This window comes from Populus nigra, chromosome 4 (assembly GCF_951802175.1).
Source record: "Populus nigra chromosome 4, ddPopNigr1.1, whole genome shotgun sequence".
Taxonomy (NCBI): Eukaryota; Viridiplantae; Streptophyta; class Magnoliopsida; order Malpighiales; family Salicaceae; genus Populus; species Populus nigra.
In genome coordinates, this window is record NC_084855.1 from 9,291,699 (window position 1) to 9,310,608 (window position 18,910).

Below are 18,910 nucleotides of genomic sequence, written 5' to 3' on the forward strand. Positions count from 1 at the left end.
CTTTCTTTAAGTCCGGGTCTAGAAGCCCAATATTAAATAGTGACGCGTGAACTTTAAAGGCAGGCTATTTCAGAAGGTTAAAACAGATTTTTGGAAAGACGGGCCTTGTAGTCTTTCTATATGTTTAAATGATTTATATCGGGCCACGATTCATCCATACTTTCGGCTTTACTCGTGCCCCTCACGAAAAATACTCTCGCTGTTGACCGGGCATCAAAGGCTCAGAGGAAAAAAAAAATATATATATATATATATATATATATATATATATATATATATATATATATATATATTTTGTTAACGTAAGTGTTCGGGTCAGCTTACGCATACCTCGATTAATTCTACAGGCCCTGAAGTTAATGATCATGTAAGCTTCTAGTAACCCTAAGGTTTGTGAGAATCGAACTGGTGACCTTTAGGGGCAAACCTAGAATCTGACTAGTTGAGCTACACTCCCCTCAGGGTTAACTCATGGTTGACTTCATGTCTATGATAGAAATTATTTTTTAAAATATTTTTATTTAAAAATATATTAAAATAAAATATATTTTTATTTTTTAAAAATCATTCTTAATCAAAAACAAGTTTAATTTTTTAAGAAATACAGTTTCAAACATGTTCCCAAACAACCTAAAAAAGAAGAAGTGCCTTGAACCTCAATTGAACAAGAGAACCAAATTGAATTTGTTGAATTTGTTATTGGATTTCATTGTCTTTTTGGGTAGTGGTACTCATCAAACATATGCAATGATATATAAAAATCAAAATGGAGATAAAAAATGATAAAAAATTATTTACAAGTACAGAAAAAACAATTCAAAAAATTATTTCCCACTGCTCTTGATTGACTCTTGCTCAAGTTTTTATTGACCCTAAAAAGTTTGAAGAAAAGTTATTCTCAAAGGCTGATGATGTAATCAATGTTAATCATTTAACAACAAATTCATTATCAAATGAGGACTTACAGCTTGGAGTAAAATCATATAATACACAACTTTATGTAAGCGGGTAGGTCCGTGATCAAGGAATAAGACGCATCTTAATTGATGAAAGATCGATAATTAACATTATGCAGGTTGATATGATGAAGAATATTGGCATATCTCTGGATGAAATATCCAAAAGTAGGATGATTATCAAAGGTTTTAACAAAAAAGGACAACATATATTGAAAAGATTCATATTAAGACTGAGATTGGAGAGATGAACTCTTCAACACTTTGTCATATTATTGAGGCAAAGACTTACTATGACTTACTCTTGGGAAGAACTTACTTATACGAGAATGGTGTGGTTCCATCAATGTTTTTTATATAGTTGTGATGATGAAGTCAAGTGTGTTATGGTTGAAAAAAAAACAATTTTTATTGAAGAATCATATTATACAAATGCCACGTTCTACTTAAAGCTAGAAGACATACCTAATTCCAATTCAAAAGATAAGATACGAGTAAAGAAGTATGAAGCATATGACATTTTTATAGGTAGAAGACCATTTAAAGAGCAGGAAAGATTATACAAAGAGGAAGATCGGTCCAATAATCAAAATTTAGAATAGGATATTGACCTTGTGAACCTCTAAATATTAAGGTGTAGAATGCTGCAACAAACCCTATTACGATCCATATCATTGAATACAATGAAGAAGATGCCTAAAAACCCTGTCTTTCATATCAAGACAATAAATAAAATTCATTTATTTCAATGTTTAAAAGACTGGGCGAGGATTCACGTGTTTCAGCATTTGAAAGATCGGGTGATCAAATATCCTCTTTCACCCAACACAGAGTTCAAGACTAAAGGCTTATGTTTTCTCCATATTGTGCTTTAAAGTGATGAAAAGAAAAATAGAGTTATAGAAGAGGAGTAAGTAAGGAAGATCAAGTAAATCTTGATCAAGGAAACAAAAAGCTTTAAAAGGTGAAAAGACTCTAACAAAAGTAGAGACTTAATCTTTAAAATTAAAGATTGTATCCACAAACCATATCACCATTGATAAAGCATCAAATTACAAATTACAAACTCAAAATTAGATGAGTTATCTATTAAAGATAAACCAACTCTAACTCCAGAAACTTTTAAAGAATAGGGAAAATAATGAATTATACAAGATTGTTGACAAAGATGATCTACGAATTGGACCTATCAATAGGAAGTTTCTAAAGCAATTCTATTATTGAAGAACCATCAAGCTCCATATCACATGAGCCTAAACTATTAGACATTTTAAAAAAGTAAAATTCTTGGCCTGCAAGGATATATATAAAATTTTCGTTTTCTTTTAGGTTCTTGATATTAAAATACTTTCAAGTCCAATTCGAGGTACAAAAAGAAATAAATAAAAAAATCTTCAAAAAAATATAAAAAAAGAGAAAACAAAATATTTTCTTAAACCAGATGTTCATTTTTGAATATAAAATGAATAAAAGAATAAAACAACAATAAATGAAAGGTAACTACACAATCTTTGCCCAACTTGTGATTTTCATTCTAAGCAAAGTTTGCTCTAAATACTGCCTAGTTTGGTCTACCTTTTGCAACACCCCGAACCTTGGATTCTTCTAACTTTAAAAGTTCTTTCTTCTTGGACTTAATTTTATCATCTGTCTTTTGTTACTCATCACAAATCAAGTCAATCAGGGATGACAACATTGTTTTTTATTGTTGCAATCTTGAAATCTACTCATCTATGGATTTTATTTGATTGATGGCCTTGTGCAATTTTATAAAAATATATGATCTTTATAAATAATGATTTTCTCATCTTTTTGTGCATCATTTATGCTTTGGTAATCGCCTGACAATGTGACAAATGAGAATTCACATCCTTCGAAAACATCTCCATCATATCCATCAAAGGTGCACGATCAACATGGAGGTACTTTAAGTTTTCGATAAACTAGTCTTATTAACCACTTTAACATGTGCATTTGTGTTTTAATTTATGAATATATGGAAGATGTATAAGAAAAAAAATTGATAGTTTTATTTTAATTTATATTAGCATAATCAAATTTACTTTATTTATATAAGAAGTCCATCATGATACATGAACACCAAATTATTTTAATGGTAAAATAGGAGATAACACATTTTTAACATATAGTTACGAGTCTTTACTAAAATTTTCTCTAGTTAAAAATCTCTTTCCTTATTCATGTATTTTTTTTTTATAAAAACATATATCTTTTATTCATATCATTGTTTTTTTGAATAACAACTTTTCATGATTTGAAAGCAATTTTGAATTAAAAAAAGCATGTTTTAATAATTTTTATACGATTACATGTGAAAATAAAATAAAAAGTAAATTTGAGAGGATTGAACATTCATGACAAATTAAAAAAATGCATGTTAGGTTTATATATAATTATTTATAAAGCAATTGTCAATATTACCATATAAAGTCTATTATCTTATTTAAAAATTACAATATCACTGTGTCATTTTTTGTTCTTTAAAATACAGTAATAATTATTTTATTTTAGAATGTGAAAAAAATAAAAATAAAATAAGAGAAGGGACAAAACAATAAAGCCTAATCGTCTTGGACTTGAAAGAATGACCCATGTATGGCTCAGCTTGCAAGGCCAAGCATGTACACTTGGTTTTTTTTTAAAAAACACCAAGCTAAATTTTCTTCGACTTCTAAAATTCGAACTTCAATTGTTTTCCCTAAAAATGGTTCATAAATACTCTTGTAATTCGATTTTAAACTCCAAAACCACTTATATTGAACTCTCCTTTTCAATATGAATTTGTTAATACAAAGACTATTTTTTATGTTGGGTTCTGGCAAATAGAAAACTTTCTCTCATTTTTTCCTTCTCAACATTCTCTTATTTTTTCCCTTCTCGACATCTTTTTTTCCTTCTTAGAAAATATTTGGCGTTGTGATTAAACTGTCATTTCGCAATTTAAAAAAAAGACTTTTGCTTCAAATTAATTTTTTAAGTGTTTTTTGGATCGTTTTTATGTGTCGATGTCAAAAATAAATTTTTTGTTTTATATATTTTCAAATGAGAAGTACTTTGAAACACAATTTTGACCACACTTCCAAGCAAGTATTTAACTTTTAGGGACTGAAATATAAAAACATAAAGTGTGATGACAAAAATATAAGTTTGAAGAACTACAAGGATTATAATGTAAAAAATGGCACCTCATGAATAACGTTTTGTTGCGTCAACGGAATGATGCGTAATGAAACACTATTCTGTTTTATTTAATTTAATCTGAATTGTAATTTATGTGGGCCCTAAGCGGGATTTCCAGTTGAAGATCTGATGGTGGAAGATGTTGATCAACGGTGAAAGAACAAGTACTGTTAGGTTAATCATATCTAATGGTGAGCGGACCGGAGGAGAATTATACTTCAAAAGCGCCAAAGAAAAGAAAGAAAAAGAAAAGAATCCCATGTGACTTGTAGGTAGAGATTTTGACGCAGCTTCTTGTGTTCTGTTAAAGAGGAACCTTCTTGGTCCCACCTAACTCTTCACTGTTACACACTTACGACTTTTGTATTAAAAGCTGTTAAAGGTCAACTCTACCTTACTGTCACCAGCACAAAAACCCCCTCCTCTCCCTCCCTCCCTCCCCGATTTTACCGCGTCATCAATCCAACGGCTCATAAAAAACAAAACATTTTGACCTTATCTCTCCATCTTTCATCATTTTCTCCAACCAGTTTCAATCCCGTTACCGGGACCCACGTTTAAAGAGGCAGCCAATATCCTGAAAAAACCTTCCACGTGGTGGAAACCCATTAGGTAGTGAGTTTGACGGCAAGGTAAGCAGAAGGGACCCTTGATGCCGAGAGGTTTGACCTGAAAGTAATAAAAGAAAATCTCTTTCCTTTTATTTTATCATCTTCCCTCACGTCTCTCTTTTGCTTTTTCTTTCCTTCTTTAATGTTCATCTCTTGTTTCTAATTCAAACTTCCGTTGAACTGAATCCATTCTATTTATGTATCTATATCTATAATGGAGTGATAATAATATCTGTTTATCCCTCTCCTCTTTTTTATATATCGGTCAATCAATCTATAGAGAAAAAGAGAGATACAGTCTCGGAGGCTGTGAAAGACATGGCTGTGGAGCTTATGATGGGGTATTCTGGCGATTGTTTTGCTACAAAAATGCAAGAGAATGCCGTGAGGGAAGCGGCGGCTTCTGGGATACAAAGCGTCGAGGAAGTCATAAAATTGCTCAAACAAAATCAACTTGAACAGCAACACTACCAAGAGTTATCTGCAGCCTCTTCAAGTTCCAATCTTGGCACGGATAATATCATGACTGTTACTGATATGGCGGTGAACAACTTCAAAAAGGTCATCTCTTTACTGGGTCGCACCACAAGAACTGGCCACGCTCGATTTAGAAGAGCTCCTGATACTCCCCCTACTCAACAGCAAACACGAGAAGAACCAGAATCGCAACAAGAAAAACGGCAAGTTCAAGAGCCTGGACCATCTGTTCGAGCAATTAATTCGCAGCCAACAGAGCAAGCCTCTGCTTTTAGAGTTTATCAACCGACCCCAATCCATCGTCTCCCTCCTTTACCTAACAATCAGCAGCAAAAGAGCCCTCTTCTGGTTACAAAAAAAGGGTTGTCAGATCGGAATGAAATTCCTACTACAATCAATTTCTCTAATTCGCCATCAATTTCTTCTGTCACTTCTTTCATGTCTTCTCTTACAGGGGAAACTGATAGCTTCCAGCGTTCTATGCCTTCTGGGTTTCATTTTACCCAACCTTCTTCTGGTAAACCCCCTTTGTCCTCTTCTTCTCTTAAGAGAAAGTGCAACTCCGTGGATGATGCTGCTCTCAAGTGTGGCTCTTCTTCTGGTCGCTGCCATTGCTCCAAGAAAAGGTTTGTCTTTTTCTCTAAACTCTTAACATCAATTCTCATTCGGTAAATTTGTGTGAGATTGTTTGAAATGGTGTTGATTTCATTTTCCTAACCGTGTTTTCATTAATTCAGCAGAAAATCAAGGGCTAAAAGAGTGGTCAGAGTTCCTGCAATTAGCAATAAGATGGCTGATATTCCACCTGATGATTATTCCTGGAGAAAGTATGGTCAAAAGCCCATCAAAGGCTCTCCTCATCCAAGGTATCGTTTTTGCTCTCTTCGTTTCCCTTGATTTTCCTTGATTTTTAACACATTTCCAGCATTGTTGGTCCTTCAATGTTGTTTCTAGGTTCCGATTTATTTTTAGAGATATCTGGGCTAGACCAAAAACTCAGTCTGAATTGCCATTGTTTCAATTTGTCAGGGGATATTACAAGTGCAGCAGCGTGAGAGGATGTCCAGCACGCAAACATGTGGAGAGAGCTCTAGATAACTCCATGATGCTTATTGTGACCTATGAAGGGGAACACAATCACTCTCATCCATTCGATGATGCACCTGCTGCTCTCGTCCTTGAATCATCTTAAGTCAACTAATCAATCGGCTGAGAAAGGCTCTTCCCCAGTTCATCATCCACACCCGTGCAAGACAGCAGGGCTCAGATAGTCAAACGGACAAGGCTAGTAGGCTATTAGCCGCCTAAGCAGAAAAGAAATGCATAGGATTCCTTTGTTTCTTGCATCTGGTTGAATTAGAGATGAAAGGGGTGGAAAGAGTGGATTTGGTGGGAGTTGAATCATGCAAGTAGTGGGGTATTGAAGATTTTCTTTTGATTTTTTTAGGGTCTCATACTGGTTTCTAGATTTTTTTTTTTAATATAATTTTTATATACGTGGTTACGTGGTGGATCTTGCAAGGCTTCCCACCTAATATTGTTCCAATCTCGAATCATGTTATGTGCATTTTTTTATGGGTGAAAATGATGGCTAGTCGATGGGAAAAGAAGTGGTTCTCATCATAAGAACAGGAAAGAAATTTGCAAACCAAGCAGAGGGGAGAATGTGTAACTCAGCGCTGATACCATCAGCACAACACTAACAAAATTTGCTGATGGATCAGCGCAATTCTTAAAAGATATTTGAAGGATCGCGTCGAAGGGATTTACGCAATCTTAAAAAAGAAAAACTAAATTAAAGGGTTGTGTTTATGGGTTTTACCTACCTCTTTAATCATAGAGTACCATTTAAAACAATCGAAGGCTCGCATTGATCTCATCATTAAAAAAATTTCAAGGGTTGTGCGGATAGGATTAGCAAAGTTCTTATTTTCGAAGTCATGGACGACTTTTGAGAATTCATTCAAGTGACCCACGTAAAATAATGCAAAGTCAAAGTGGCCAGGTGGGGGGTTCTGATAATTGTTCTCCACCATCTTTATTTTTTCAACGTCTTTGAAAACCTCTGACACAACGTTTTTATTCACTAGTTCCCACATTTAATCACACAAGATTGTGTTTGTTTTGGATAGAACTTTCTATGTGATTTTTTGAACTCATTTGTATGAAATGTTGATAAGTTGAGCATCTCTTTCTAACTTACATTCGTAACTCGATGATGTTTTCCTTGAAGTGGAAAGGTGATATTGAAAGTTTGGGTTATGATATTATCAACACAAAAGCAATTAATTATGAAAATAATGTCTTGTTTTATTTTTATATAATGAGGTGATTTTAAGACCTGTTCTTATGTTATAACTTAGCTTATTTTATATTTAAATAAAGTCTAATTGTTTAATCTATCATTTCAATGAGTTTTTCAATCAAAATAATTAGAATTAGTCACATAAATTGCACATGATTATTTTTTTTTAATATCCTTGTTATAATATATGATTAATTAATGACTCAACATGTTTCTTATATGAAGATATATATTTTTTATTTATATTTTTGATTCAATTAACTTTATCTTTGAACATTAAATTTGATCAAATCTATTATTTGGACAAATTTTGAGACCAACCCATCAGAATTACTCACGTGATCATAAGTTTACGCTTAAATACAAGTTAAGTTTCAAAGAACTTTGCTTCTTGTGTATAAATCACAAACTAATTCCAATGGATTGGCCTAAAAACCTTGCTATACGAATATATTAAAGACAACATCTACTCAAGAATAAAATCGGCTAAATAAGAAATATAAAGACAAATTACAAGAAAAAAAAATCTTATATAGAAAGATATATTAACGCATTAACCTTGGAAAAGTCATTTTTTTAAAACAAATTATTCACACGACTATTTCTAGTCACTTTGTCTCATAAAACTCATTGGAATGCTAGATTCAACACTTGAAATTTCTGTAAGGATAGAATTGACTCCATAAAAAATATAAGAAGAAATAGAAGAACCACCGCATTAGTTTCTGAATTGCATCGTTCTTTGATCGGGGTGTTAGGTAAAATATTGAATTACTGTGCATATTCGAAATCAACAAGAACAAAGCCACTACATTGGACTTCACTTCTTAAAATAACATAGGATTGGACAGGTGGTTAGCGTTATGTCCCATCCGAGCTAAATTTTTTTCAACGAAAAGAAAAATTTGTAGGAGACACAAATACTTTGAAAAAAATAAAAATAAAATTGACACTCTAACTACTATAAATGGATCGGGGTTTAATAAATTCAGCTGATTTAATAATATAAATAAATAAATTATAATGACTATAAATAAATAAATAAATTTTCTTTTAATAATGATCAACTCAAAAAATAAATGTTTGTTAATCCCATAAAAAGATACTCTTTAAACATTCTTAAAAGATGACTTTATAGAAAATCAAATGTTGAAATATGAAATTAAAGAATAAATAAATTTAAAAAGTAAAAAAAATAACTCAAGTCCATCCGGGTTATCGTGCCAAATCTGTGACCTGGTCGTAATATCAGGCAATCCTGTTAAAATAAAATTATGAAACTCAATCATCAAGCAACCTAAATTTAAAGGGCAAAAATAAAATAAAAAAAGCAACAAAAAAAAGACTCTAATTAACTCGGGTTAACCGCTAAGCCCGCGATCTAAGATAAAAAAATCAGGATAACCTCGTAAAAAAATAAAAAAAAGCACAAAGACCAAGATAACCAATCAAATACCGAAGGATAAAAAAATCAATTAAAAAAAACTAAAGTTAACTTTGACTAATATTCAGAAGTCATGATCGTGGTCATAGGCCAATGATTAACCTCGTAGAAGGCAAAACCTTAAAAATCAAGAAGCAAAATTCTCAACTAACCAAATGATAAGGGATAAAATTGAAAAAAAATTAAATAAGAAAATGACCCAAAATAAAACAAATAGAAATAAAGAAATAAGGATCAAATTTGATATAAAAATAAATTGAAACCAAATGTTGAGGGATAAAATTTTAAAAAAAATCAATTAAGAAAAGGATTAAAAAACCCAAAATGAGAATCAAAAGAATGAGGACCAAATTTGATATAAAAAAATAAATAAAACCAAATGATGATGAATGAAATTGAAGAAAAAAAATCAATAAAAAACAAAAAAAATAACAATAAAACAATAGGATCAAATTTGATACAAAAAAAAATGACATGATACCTTTAAACAAATGCCATATACACGCATTTGACGAGCATAAAAATCATGTCAGGACACTTCCAACACTATTACAAAAGGCGGCATTCGGCTGCTATATGAAGCCTCAAGCATCACCCAAAGATGACAAAGGCTTCCTACAACTGGCGCATGCATTTCAAGCGCCAACCTATTTGTTCTGTCAGTTTATCCCAATCTCCATATTTGTTTAAATTTCAATTTTGATCCCTAGACACTTAATTATTTTAAATTAGCCAAATCTTATTTTACTTTGCAAAATCGAGCATCAAAAAATACCTTTGATATTGCAAGAACCCCGTATCAAGGTAAATAAAATAAACACCAAGTTAAATTTCAAATAAAGTCAATTTGACATGATTAAATTAGAAGAAAAGAAAGTTAAGGGATAAAAAAAACTTACCTTGATCATGCAAATCATCCCCGATGTTAGCAAACGAAAGGGACTAAATATTTGTTCTAATTTCAAATTCGATCCATGATGCTCTAATTCTTATAGTTCAATATAATTGAATCTTAATCGAGAATCAACTGAGCAATAAAATATTTCCCTGACACTACAAAGCCCCTGTATGTAAACATAAAAACGAATTACTATGATCAATCTTATATAAAAAGCAATGTTAAATGATCAAATTAAAAGAAAAATAAATTGAGGGAACAAAATGAAAAAAAATTGGGACAAAAAAGAAAGAAAGAGAGAGAGAACACTATGCAAATCAAATCATCTTTTAGGATCTAATTTATTATGCAAACATGTTCTCTGGAGAAATTGATAGCTTTGTATTGTTCTTGATTTAGTTCTTCTTCCATGTAGATAATAATAAACAACATAAGGATATTGACAAGCAACTAGGAACATATTCTAGACATGAGATATCTAAGCTAAGGTGAGATAGTGTTAGTCATTTCAAAAATCCTGATTTTAACAGGCAACTAGGATCGCATTCTAGACATAGGATATCTAAGTCGAGGGAAGATAGTGTCAGCCATTTAAAATATTCTGGTCTTTTGGATGGTCCCCTAAATTGACTAAAGTTTTTTGTTATTGCTAAAAAAAGAAGAAAGTTCGGAATATACAATCAATAAACAAAAATGCTGAGGATTTTATGATAAAGAAGAACCTTGAAGGATGCAACGAAGCCCATGACAATAACAAGACTCATTTAAGTAAATTTCAAAGCTATAGCCATTGAGATCACTAACAAGTCGTTTATTACCACAGGTCTAGAAGACTAGAAGTGAATGTTGTCCTATCCAAGAGGAGTGCTTTTTTGGTGAGAAAGCTGATGTAGCCCAGGATTCCAAAGAAGAACTTGAGCCAATTGATGTGAAGTCAGAGGATACTAAAAACACCAAGGTGTGGTGATGTTGACTTAGTCTTTTATTGAACTTTTATTTTTATGAGTTTTTTTCCTTTTGGATCTAAAAATTCATTTTATTTATATTTTAATTATTGATTTAGAGAAAAAAAAAGTTGTTAGAAAAAATAAAGAAGATAAATTTATCGGTTGGCTATATTCCAACAACTAAAAAATTTATTCTTGGTGTTAATAAATTGCATTTCATTAGAGGAATTTCATTGAGTTTTTTTTTTAATTTTTTTTTATCTCTAATCTTGCTAGAAAAAGCAGACCAGGCCATGGGTATTGATCTTTAGTGAATATTAACAACTCTTTTTTAATATTTAATAATGTATATAATTTTTAATTTATTTTATTAAATACACATCGAATTTTCACAATATTTTTTTAAAAAAACTATTACTAAAAAACACACTAGCAATATCAATATATATTTTTGATCTAACTCACAGTATACAAGAAAGCAAGCATCTTTATTTGCACTTTTGCAAAGAACTTGGCACCACTCTCAGCATTTGCACATGTTTTATGTATCATACTTTGTAACTTTGCATGGCTTGGCATTGTTGGTCTTTTACATTGTAACTGTTTTACTTGACATTTGCTTATGCTCTTAGAACATACATCATAGAATCTTTTGTCTTGCAGCTTAAAATGCTGTTTTTAACGATTTATGTTGAATGATTGCTTTCACATATCTTTATTTGTGTGTTAAAGGATAACCCGTGGTATAGCGCGGACAATCTATCTGAGTAATATTACTGTACAACAAAATTAATGAATTAATAGAGCAGAGAAATAGATGATATAGCATATGCAATATTTTCTACTTTTTTTTTTCTGTAGCCTTTTCAATTTACATTATCTGTAGTGTTGCTGCATGCGGATTTAATTCTTTCTACTAGTATGCTCCGTGGGGAGCCTTGTGCTGAAAATATTTTGTAAAACCACCAATTCTTTTTCCTTCTTTCGGATCAATGGTTAGAGTAGCTAGATTCACGGTAGCATCTGCCATGCTGTACAGTGCATCCAAGTTAATGATTTTTGCATCCAAGTTATGTTTTATGTTGCTCCCCATGAATGAATGATACGTATGAATGGACGGCTTGCAATTTCGTGATTCAATGAAAACCTGCAAGGTACCATAAGACGATGTATGTCCACATTCTTTTGGGCTAATTTAGTTTATCTTTTTATTATCCTCAAAAGACAGTATCGTGTGTGTGTGTGTGATGGAAGACAGGATCATGTTAGGTAAAACCAGCTACGATGCCTTTTTTGGACAGAATATAAAACTTGTAAAACCATTCGATTAAAGCTTTTCATGCCTCACCTTTGCGAAAGTTCCTTTGATTCACTTCCAAGTTCCAACACCACCTGCTTGGTGTAAGAAAATGGACACCAATTACAATATTGATTGGCAGTGATGGCCTAGGCCACAATGCTCGCTCGAAACTCTCTCAACATTATATGGAAGCATCAGGGAAAGAAAAAATGCAAAAAGAAGAGAAGCCTAGCAAAATAGAGCCCAACACAAATGATTCAAGCCCAATCTATTGTTTAAACTATAAAATGAGCCCAAGCTCGATCCGAGCAGAGCAAAATCAAATCCACGAAAAGAAGAGAGAGAGAGGAGGAGGGTGGAAAGAATTTGGTGGAATCGTCCAGCGATGATTAATCAAACACCAAAAATAAAATGCCCGTTATGATATTTTCTGCCTTTTGATTTTGCAAGAAAGAAGACAAATAGCATAGCAGAGTGGGATAGAAGATTGGCACACAGAAAAAAAAAGAAGCAAAAATCTGGAGAAAAGTGTTGAAATGGTTGATGCCATGGAACATCGTACTGCAGACAGAGAGATGTCTGACGTTACGGCGGCGCAGCAGCATCAAGTCCCAAATGACAACAACGTTCGAGAGATGCTTACATTGGCTCGCCAACTCATCAATCAAGGCAACCCTTCTCAAGCTCTCCAAGCGGTAATGAATTAATTAAATTAAATAAATATTCTCAATTTACCATTTCAATTGTCTGGATCATCTTCCTCTCTCTCTCTCGCTCTCTTTTTTCTAATGAAGTCAGTATCAGATTTTGCGTTCTTTTTATCTTGATTTTTTTTTTGTTGACAAAATTATTATCATTCAGATGTTTAGAAGATTGACCAATCTTATAGGTTTTAGAAATTTAATTAATCAGTTTTTATGCCTGCTTGTCTGTAGAGGGGTCATTCAATTCGCCATCCCTCACACTTTTCCGCATTATGATTTTTCTACTATCATCAAGAAATTAATTCATTTATTAGGAGGAGTGCATGCCTATTCTAATGTGTCTTTCTTCCAAATGATACAGCTGAGGGAGTTGAAGGGATCTGTTAGCCTGCAATGTGATTAGGGTCTATCTGGGAAGTTGTGAGTTGATACATGGGGAGAAAAGGTGGGCTTTAGTGAGAAAAAAAAATGCCCTTTTCTAATCGCGGGCAAGGGTGAGTCACAATTATTAGGATGGTAGTTTTCACTCGTTAGGGTTTAAGCTTGATTTTTTTTCCTTTTGAGGGTGTCCAACATGCTGATTTCTTTGACGTTGGAGAATCAAAGTACAAAATCCATGTAATTTAACAGCTTACTTGCAGGAGTCTTTGAAACGACGAGGGGCGTGACAAGGAAGTTAGAATAACTTCAAAACTACTCAACTATGTTTTTGGTTACGTCCCAAGCTCGGTTATATTTACAAGTTTTGTCATCTGTTTGTTGGAAGCTCGAGCTGCTGCTTCTTTTTTTTTTTTTTTTTTTTTTTCAATTTGGATAACTTGCAAGTGAATCTATTAATGAAGGACATATAGCGTTATTCCGAGGCTATCGCATTTGATTCCCAAGCTTAGGTATCTCAAACATTCATGTTAGACTTATTTGTTCATCATTATCTATTGCGATACATTAGCCATAAATTTAGGTTCCTGTGTGCATGCACAGACACATCCGCACACAAACAATGGTCTCACACACCACAGTTCAAACATGAAAAAGGTTGAAAAGTTCTCATTAAAACTATATCCCTTTTCCGTTTAAATGAGGTGCTTATTTTAGAACTTGTGCTTACTGGATGCTTGGGGCAGGTGGTCATGGCAATGAGAACCAAAGGTGGGGATCAAGCTGTATTTCAATCCTTGCACCGTGCTCGTGAGCTGTATTTGAACAGATTGCAAGAGAGCACTAATGTTGATCATCTGGCCTCTTTGTTTGCTGAATGTGCAATTGCTGAGGCCCAGCCTTTACAAGATGAACAAACACCACTTAATGGAGGTGACCAATCACCTTCAGCTGTACCCGAAGTTCATGTAAACTCCATACTTGCAGAAACAGGCAGGACGCAAATTGTGTTGGATGCATTCTCAGATGGGAGCAGTTTCATCTGCCTTCACTGTGGTGGTCTCGTAAGTAATTATCGCAAAGACGAGCACTATGCATTCTGGTGTGGTTGACTCTGAAGCTCATGAATGTGGAACGAGTTTTTGCTCCTTGATGCAGTGCTGCTTGACATGCTTGATTAACTTACCACTTTCCTGTATTGTGATGCAGTGCTCCCCGACATGCATGATTAGCACACTGCTTTCCTTATTTACTGCACTGAACTGCATGGTTGCTTTACTCGATGAAATTTCTTCTTATATGCCCGATGTTATCATTACCAACCAAAACATCAAATGCTTGACTTGAGATACAGAGGTCCGGTTTTGGTTTAGATTGAAAAGAAATGTACCATTGTAAAACTTCTTGCAGAAGGCTTTTACTATTTAGTGGTTAAACCATCAAAGAAATGACGACGACGATGTGGATCAATAGATTGTATCCTGTATGTTCATTTTTTAAGGGAGTCATGGCTTCTGGTGGCGTTCTTATTGTCTCTGTAACGGTGGGGGTTTGTGCTCGGATCCCCAGTGAGCCCCCTGAAACCGGCGGGCACAGGGGAATAAAAATTCCACGCCAGCACTCAAGTCCTTCCGTCTTTCATTACAAATTACAAAAAATAAAACTAACAATACAAATAAAACCAAAATTTATTAGTGTTTTACACGGCATAGTTCATAGTGAAATGATGGTAAAAGTCTAAGGTGTTTTTAGATTTTTATTTACAGTATAATTAGCTCATAGCTCTTGGGTTTTTTTTTTCCTCCTAAGGTCATGGGTATTTTAGGTTTTTTAATTTTAGTATTCTTGCAATTATTTCATGGGGTTAAGAATGTTCTAATCTTTCTATAATTAAAAAAAAAAGGACAATTTCCCTCTCTCCTCTCATTTCTCTCTCCCTTCACCTCAAAATATGTACCGACTTTGCAAAGTTGCAAAGTGATCCTCAATCATTTAATTGTTTTAAATTTCATTTATTTGTTTTTTAATTTTGTTCATTGACATTTGATTTTTTTGGTTTTTTTTTATCAAATTTGATCCTTATTATTTTGATTTCTATTTATTTTGTTTTATTTTGTTAAATTTAATCCTCATTCTTATGATTGCAATTCCTTTTATTTTAAGTTCTTTTCTTGATTATTAATTATTTTACAATTTCATCCCTTATTGTTTAATTTCATTGAACTTTCATATCATATTTGGTGCTTTTTTTTTATCATGCTTTTAAAATCTGGTCCGGGAGTTGACCCTTATCATGTCCCGGGTTACAGATTGGGTTGAATAGCCAGAGTTACTAGGGTCAATCGGATTTTTTATTGTGCAAGAAGTAAAAATAATATTATTTTGATTAAAAACATAATGAAAAAAAAAACCTACAGGTGTTGGCATGATTTTCCCCTAACTAATAACTTGATTTTTTATTTAGCTAAAAAAGTAAAAATAATATTATTTTGATAAAAAAATAATAATGGAGAAAAGGTTTAATTATGACCCTTTTTTTTATTGGTCTTTCTTTGTTTTAGATTGTTTTTCTTTTTTTAGTTTCATCTCTCTCCATTTGATTTTTTTTTGTTTTTATATTAAATATGGTACTCATTCTCTTGATTATTACTTTTTTATCCTTTTCTTGGGTTTTTTTTCTTTCAATTTTGCCCCTTAACATTTTATTTTATTTTTTTTCCAGATTTAGTTCTTATTTTTTTATTTGCTCTTTTTTTTTTAATTATTTTCTTATTTTTTTTTATCTTTTAATTTTGTCTTTCAACATTTTATTTCATTTATTTTTTATCCAATTTTGGTTCTTATTCTTTTAATTGCTCTTTTTTTTGTTATCTTTTATCTTTTTTAATTTCATTTTTCGATTAAGTCCCTCATTATTTTTTTCATTAGTTTTTATACTAGATTTGATTCTCATTGTTTTGATTATTATTTGTTTTCTTTCTAATTTTTTGATGGTTAAGAATTTTGTTCAAGATTGTTTTTTGGTCTTTTGTATGATCATCTTGGTTCATGACTAAAGTTGTTGATTTCAAAGATTAGCCTAGTTTAACTTTTTTTTTTATTTCATAGTTTGACATTAAACTATTGAGACTTGGATTTTCTTTTTTTTTTTCTTTTTTTCTTCTGAGGTTATCTCCAATAAAAATTTAATTAAATTAATTCAGATTAATTCAGATTCATTGGAGTTATCATTATTTGAATATTTTTTTTATATTAGAAAAAAATTAACTCACTTCACAGTGTAGCGCAAAATCTAGTAATGTGCTCCCTGAGTCTAAGCAAACGGTGTTCAAAAGACTAAAGTTCTATATCTAAGCAACCACGTTATTGCTGCTGATGGTTCATTGCCGATTGAACCTGCAATGCTAACTATATGTTTGAGCTTGTTGGTTAGTGACCACTGTGATGAGTTCAATCTGGGTTTTTAATGTATCATTCAAGTGGGAAATGGAGCAAACCTGAAGAAAACAGGCCAGGCATTGAAGATGAGGAGAGCAAGGTTGGATCGATAAAAAGTTGGCATCAGCCAAACCATGTAATTTGTAGGAAACTAGCTATTTGAACTGCGGGTCAGATAATTATTTTCAGCAAAAAAAAAAAATTATGCAGGCTTTTTAAATGTGTTGTTTGACAAAAAAAATTATAATAATAAATTAAAAAGTTTATCCATGTATTTAATTAATATAAATCGATAATTATCTACTCTAATAAATGCAAGAAAAGAAGAAGTGTTAACATGTTTATTTGACTCGCTTTGTTATGGGTCAAATAATTGTTTTTCCTTGTGCAAAAAAATGAATGTCTAGGTGTTGATAATATGTTTTTTTACATCGAGAAAAAATATAATTATAAATTGAAAAATTAATACTTACATAAAATAAAATAAAACAAGGATCATATATGTTAATAAATATATAAAAAAGTTGTTAACATAATGCCGCATTTAGAATAAAGTTAATTTTTAACATAGTAAAAAAAAAATAACCCTAGCTCTTTAATGCATACTTTTTTTTTATATATATCTTAAAACTTATTTTTTATTATCAAGAACAAATAATTTTTATTTATACAAATACACACACATCCTGACTAGATTTTGCTATTCAATGAATTCAGTGCAAAATCCATATATAGGTAATGAACCAAATTAGATCTAATAACTTTTTATTTATAAAATTAATTTTCATTCAGTTATTACTAACCAGGTGCATAACTATAAAATCTTGATGCATAGCAGGTGATTTTTTTATACACAAAACAATAAAAAAATATTTTTCTAAAAAACCAAAACATGGTAGCTCATGGTACTAAAATAAAAAACTTGCCTAAGTTGTTACAGTTTGACAAAGAAGAAACCTTTTTTTATGCCAAAAAAACAGATTTTAAATTATCAAAACAAGGATGAAATATATATATATATATATATATAGTTTAAGGGTTGAAAATACAATAGCAAAACAACACAGATCGACCCACCGAAATGATCTGTAGCCTAGTCAATCCAAGACCTAGGCTGGTAAGGTTTAAATAAAAATAAAAGGAGTAATTGACTTAACATAAACCCCTCAAAAGCCCGGTTTGGTCTTTGAACCTGTCAAATTCCGGTCCGAAACCCGTTAAATTTTAAAAACGCAAAACAATATTATTTTGATCTTATATATATAAAAAATGAATTCTTTTTCGTGCTCAACCCATCTGGCCTGTTCTCCGGTCGTTATCCTAGGTCAAGTTTAATAATCATGAATAATACATAAAAAAAAAAAAACAACAAACAGGTCATGCTTGTGGGCCAACCAACACTCCCAGCCTGTACAAATGTCCTACCTCGCCCGCCAAGCCTATGTAAAGAGGTCTTGCCCACAAAATAGAGGGCGGACGATGCTTATTTTTCGTAGAAAAATACAACTAAGACGATACATTGTCTGTTTAAATGGACGATATGTCGTCTATAGTAGACGACTCGTTGTCTGGGCCTACAAACAACTTATTTTCAGGCCCAAAATCTAGCGACTAAATGGTCCCTGAAAATCGAGGTAGTGGGTTTTCAACTGAAAGTTGTTTTTCAATGCTTTTGTTTTACCTAAAAACACCTAGAAAACTATCTAAAAACCTCAATAAATTTGTTCATGCCTACAAACAACTTAAAAATTGGTTCAAAAATTAAAAATCAACGCGGAACCTAGAAACTCCCTAATACTACATCTACTTTCTCGTGCAATTTTAAGGTTAAATAATAGTCAAGTTAAAATCCTCTCATTAGATGAAACCTATTAAATTCAATATCAATATTTTTCATGGCCGTAATTGGTGGAAACAATGACTTTCGATCGTTGAAATTCAACGCTGCAATCTCTCTTCTTTCTTGAACCGAGTAAAAAATAAAAAGAAAAAATTTAGATGAAAATTGAATTTTTAACATTTAAAATGACCTAAATTGTATTATTTGTAAAAATTAATCAAAGGTTTTTTTTTTCCACGCAAAACTCTAGACATGCCATTCATTTCGGGTGCCCTTTTCACTTGGGTTTTTTATCTTTTAATTTTACCTTTACCTAAAAAATCACAAGTAATTGACTTTCAAATAAAATCAAATCGTCCAAAATAAAAGTTAGATGACAAAAAAAATGATGAATATGTGAGTGTGAACAGT

The 18,910-nt window shown here is 32.0% G+C and overlaps 2 protein-coding genes across 3 annotated transcripts; both read left to right on the plus strand.

Annotated features, from left to right (window-relative positions):
* The first annotated feature begins 4,860 nt into the window (after nt 1–4,860).
* On the plus strand, nt 4,861–6,791 carry LOC133690748 (probable WRKY transcription factor 7). Of its 2 annotated transcripts, none has more exons than XM_062111015.1 (3): nt 4,861–5,871; nt 5,983–6,111; nt 6,275–6,791. In XM_062111015.1, the coding sequence occupies exons 1-3, from the start codon at nt 5,087–5,089 to the stop codon at nt 6,435–6,437; spliced, it is 1,077 nt and encodes a 358-aa protein (XP_061966999.1). In that variant the 5' UTR covers nt 4,861–5,086; the 3' UTR covers nt 6,438–6,791. The 2 variants fall into 2 exon arrangements, with proteins under 2 accessions (XP_061966999.1, XP_061967000.1); XM_062111016.1 differs by having other exon boundaries at nt 5,986–6,111.
* A 5,647-nt stretch (nt 6,792–12,438) lies between these two features.
* LOC133691366 (uncharacterized) lies at nt 12,439–14,691 on the plus strand. The gene is made up of 2 exons (XM_062111839.1): nt 12,439–12,834; nt 13,968–14,691. The coding sequence occupies exons 1-2, from the start codon at nt 12,676–12,678 to the stop codon at nt 14,331–14,333; spliced, it is 525 nt and encodes a 174-aa protein (XP_061967823.1). The 5' UTR covers nt 12,439–12,675; the 3' UTR covers nt 14,334–14,691.
* The last annotated feature ends 4,219 nt before the right edge of the window (nt 14,692–18,910 follow it).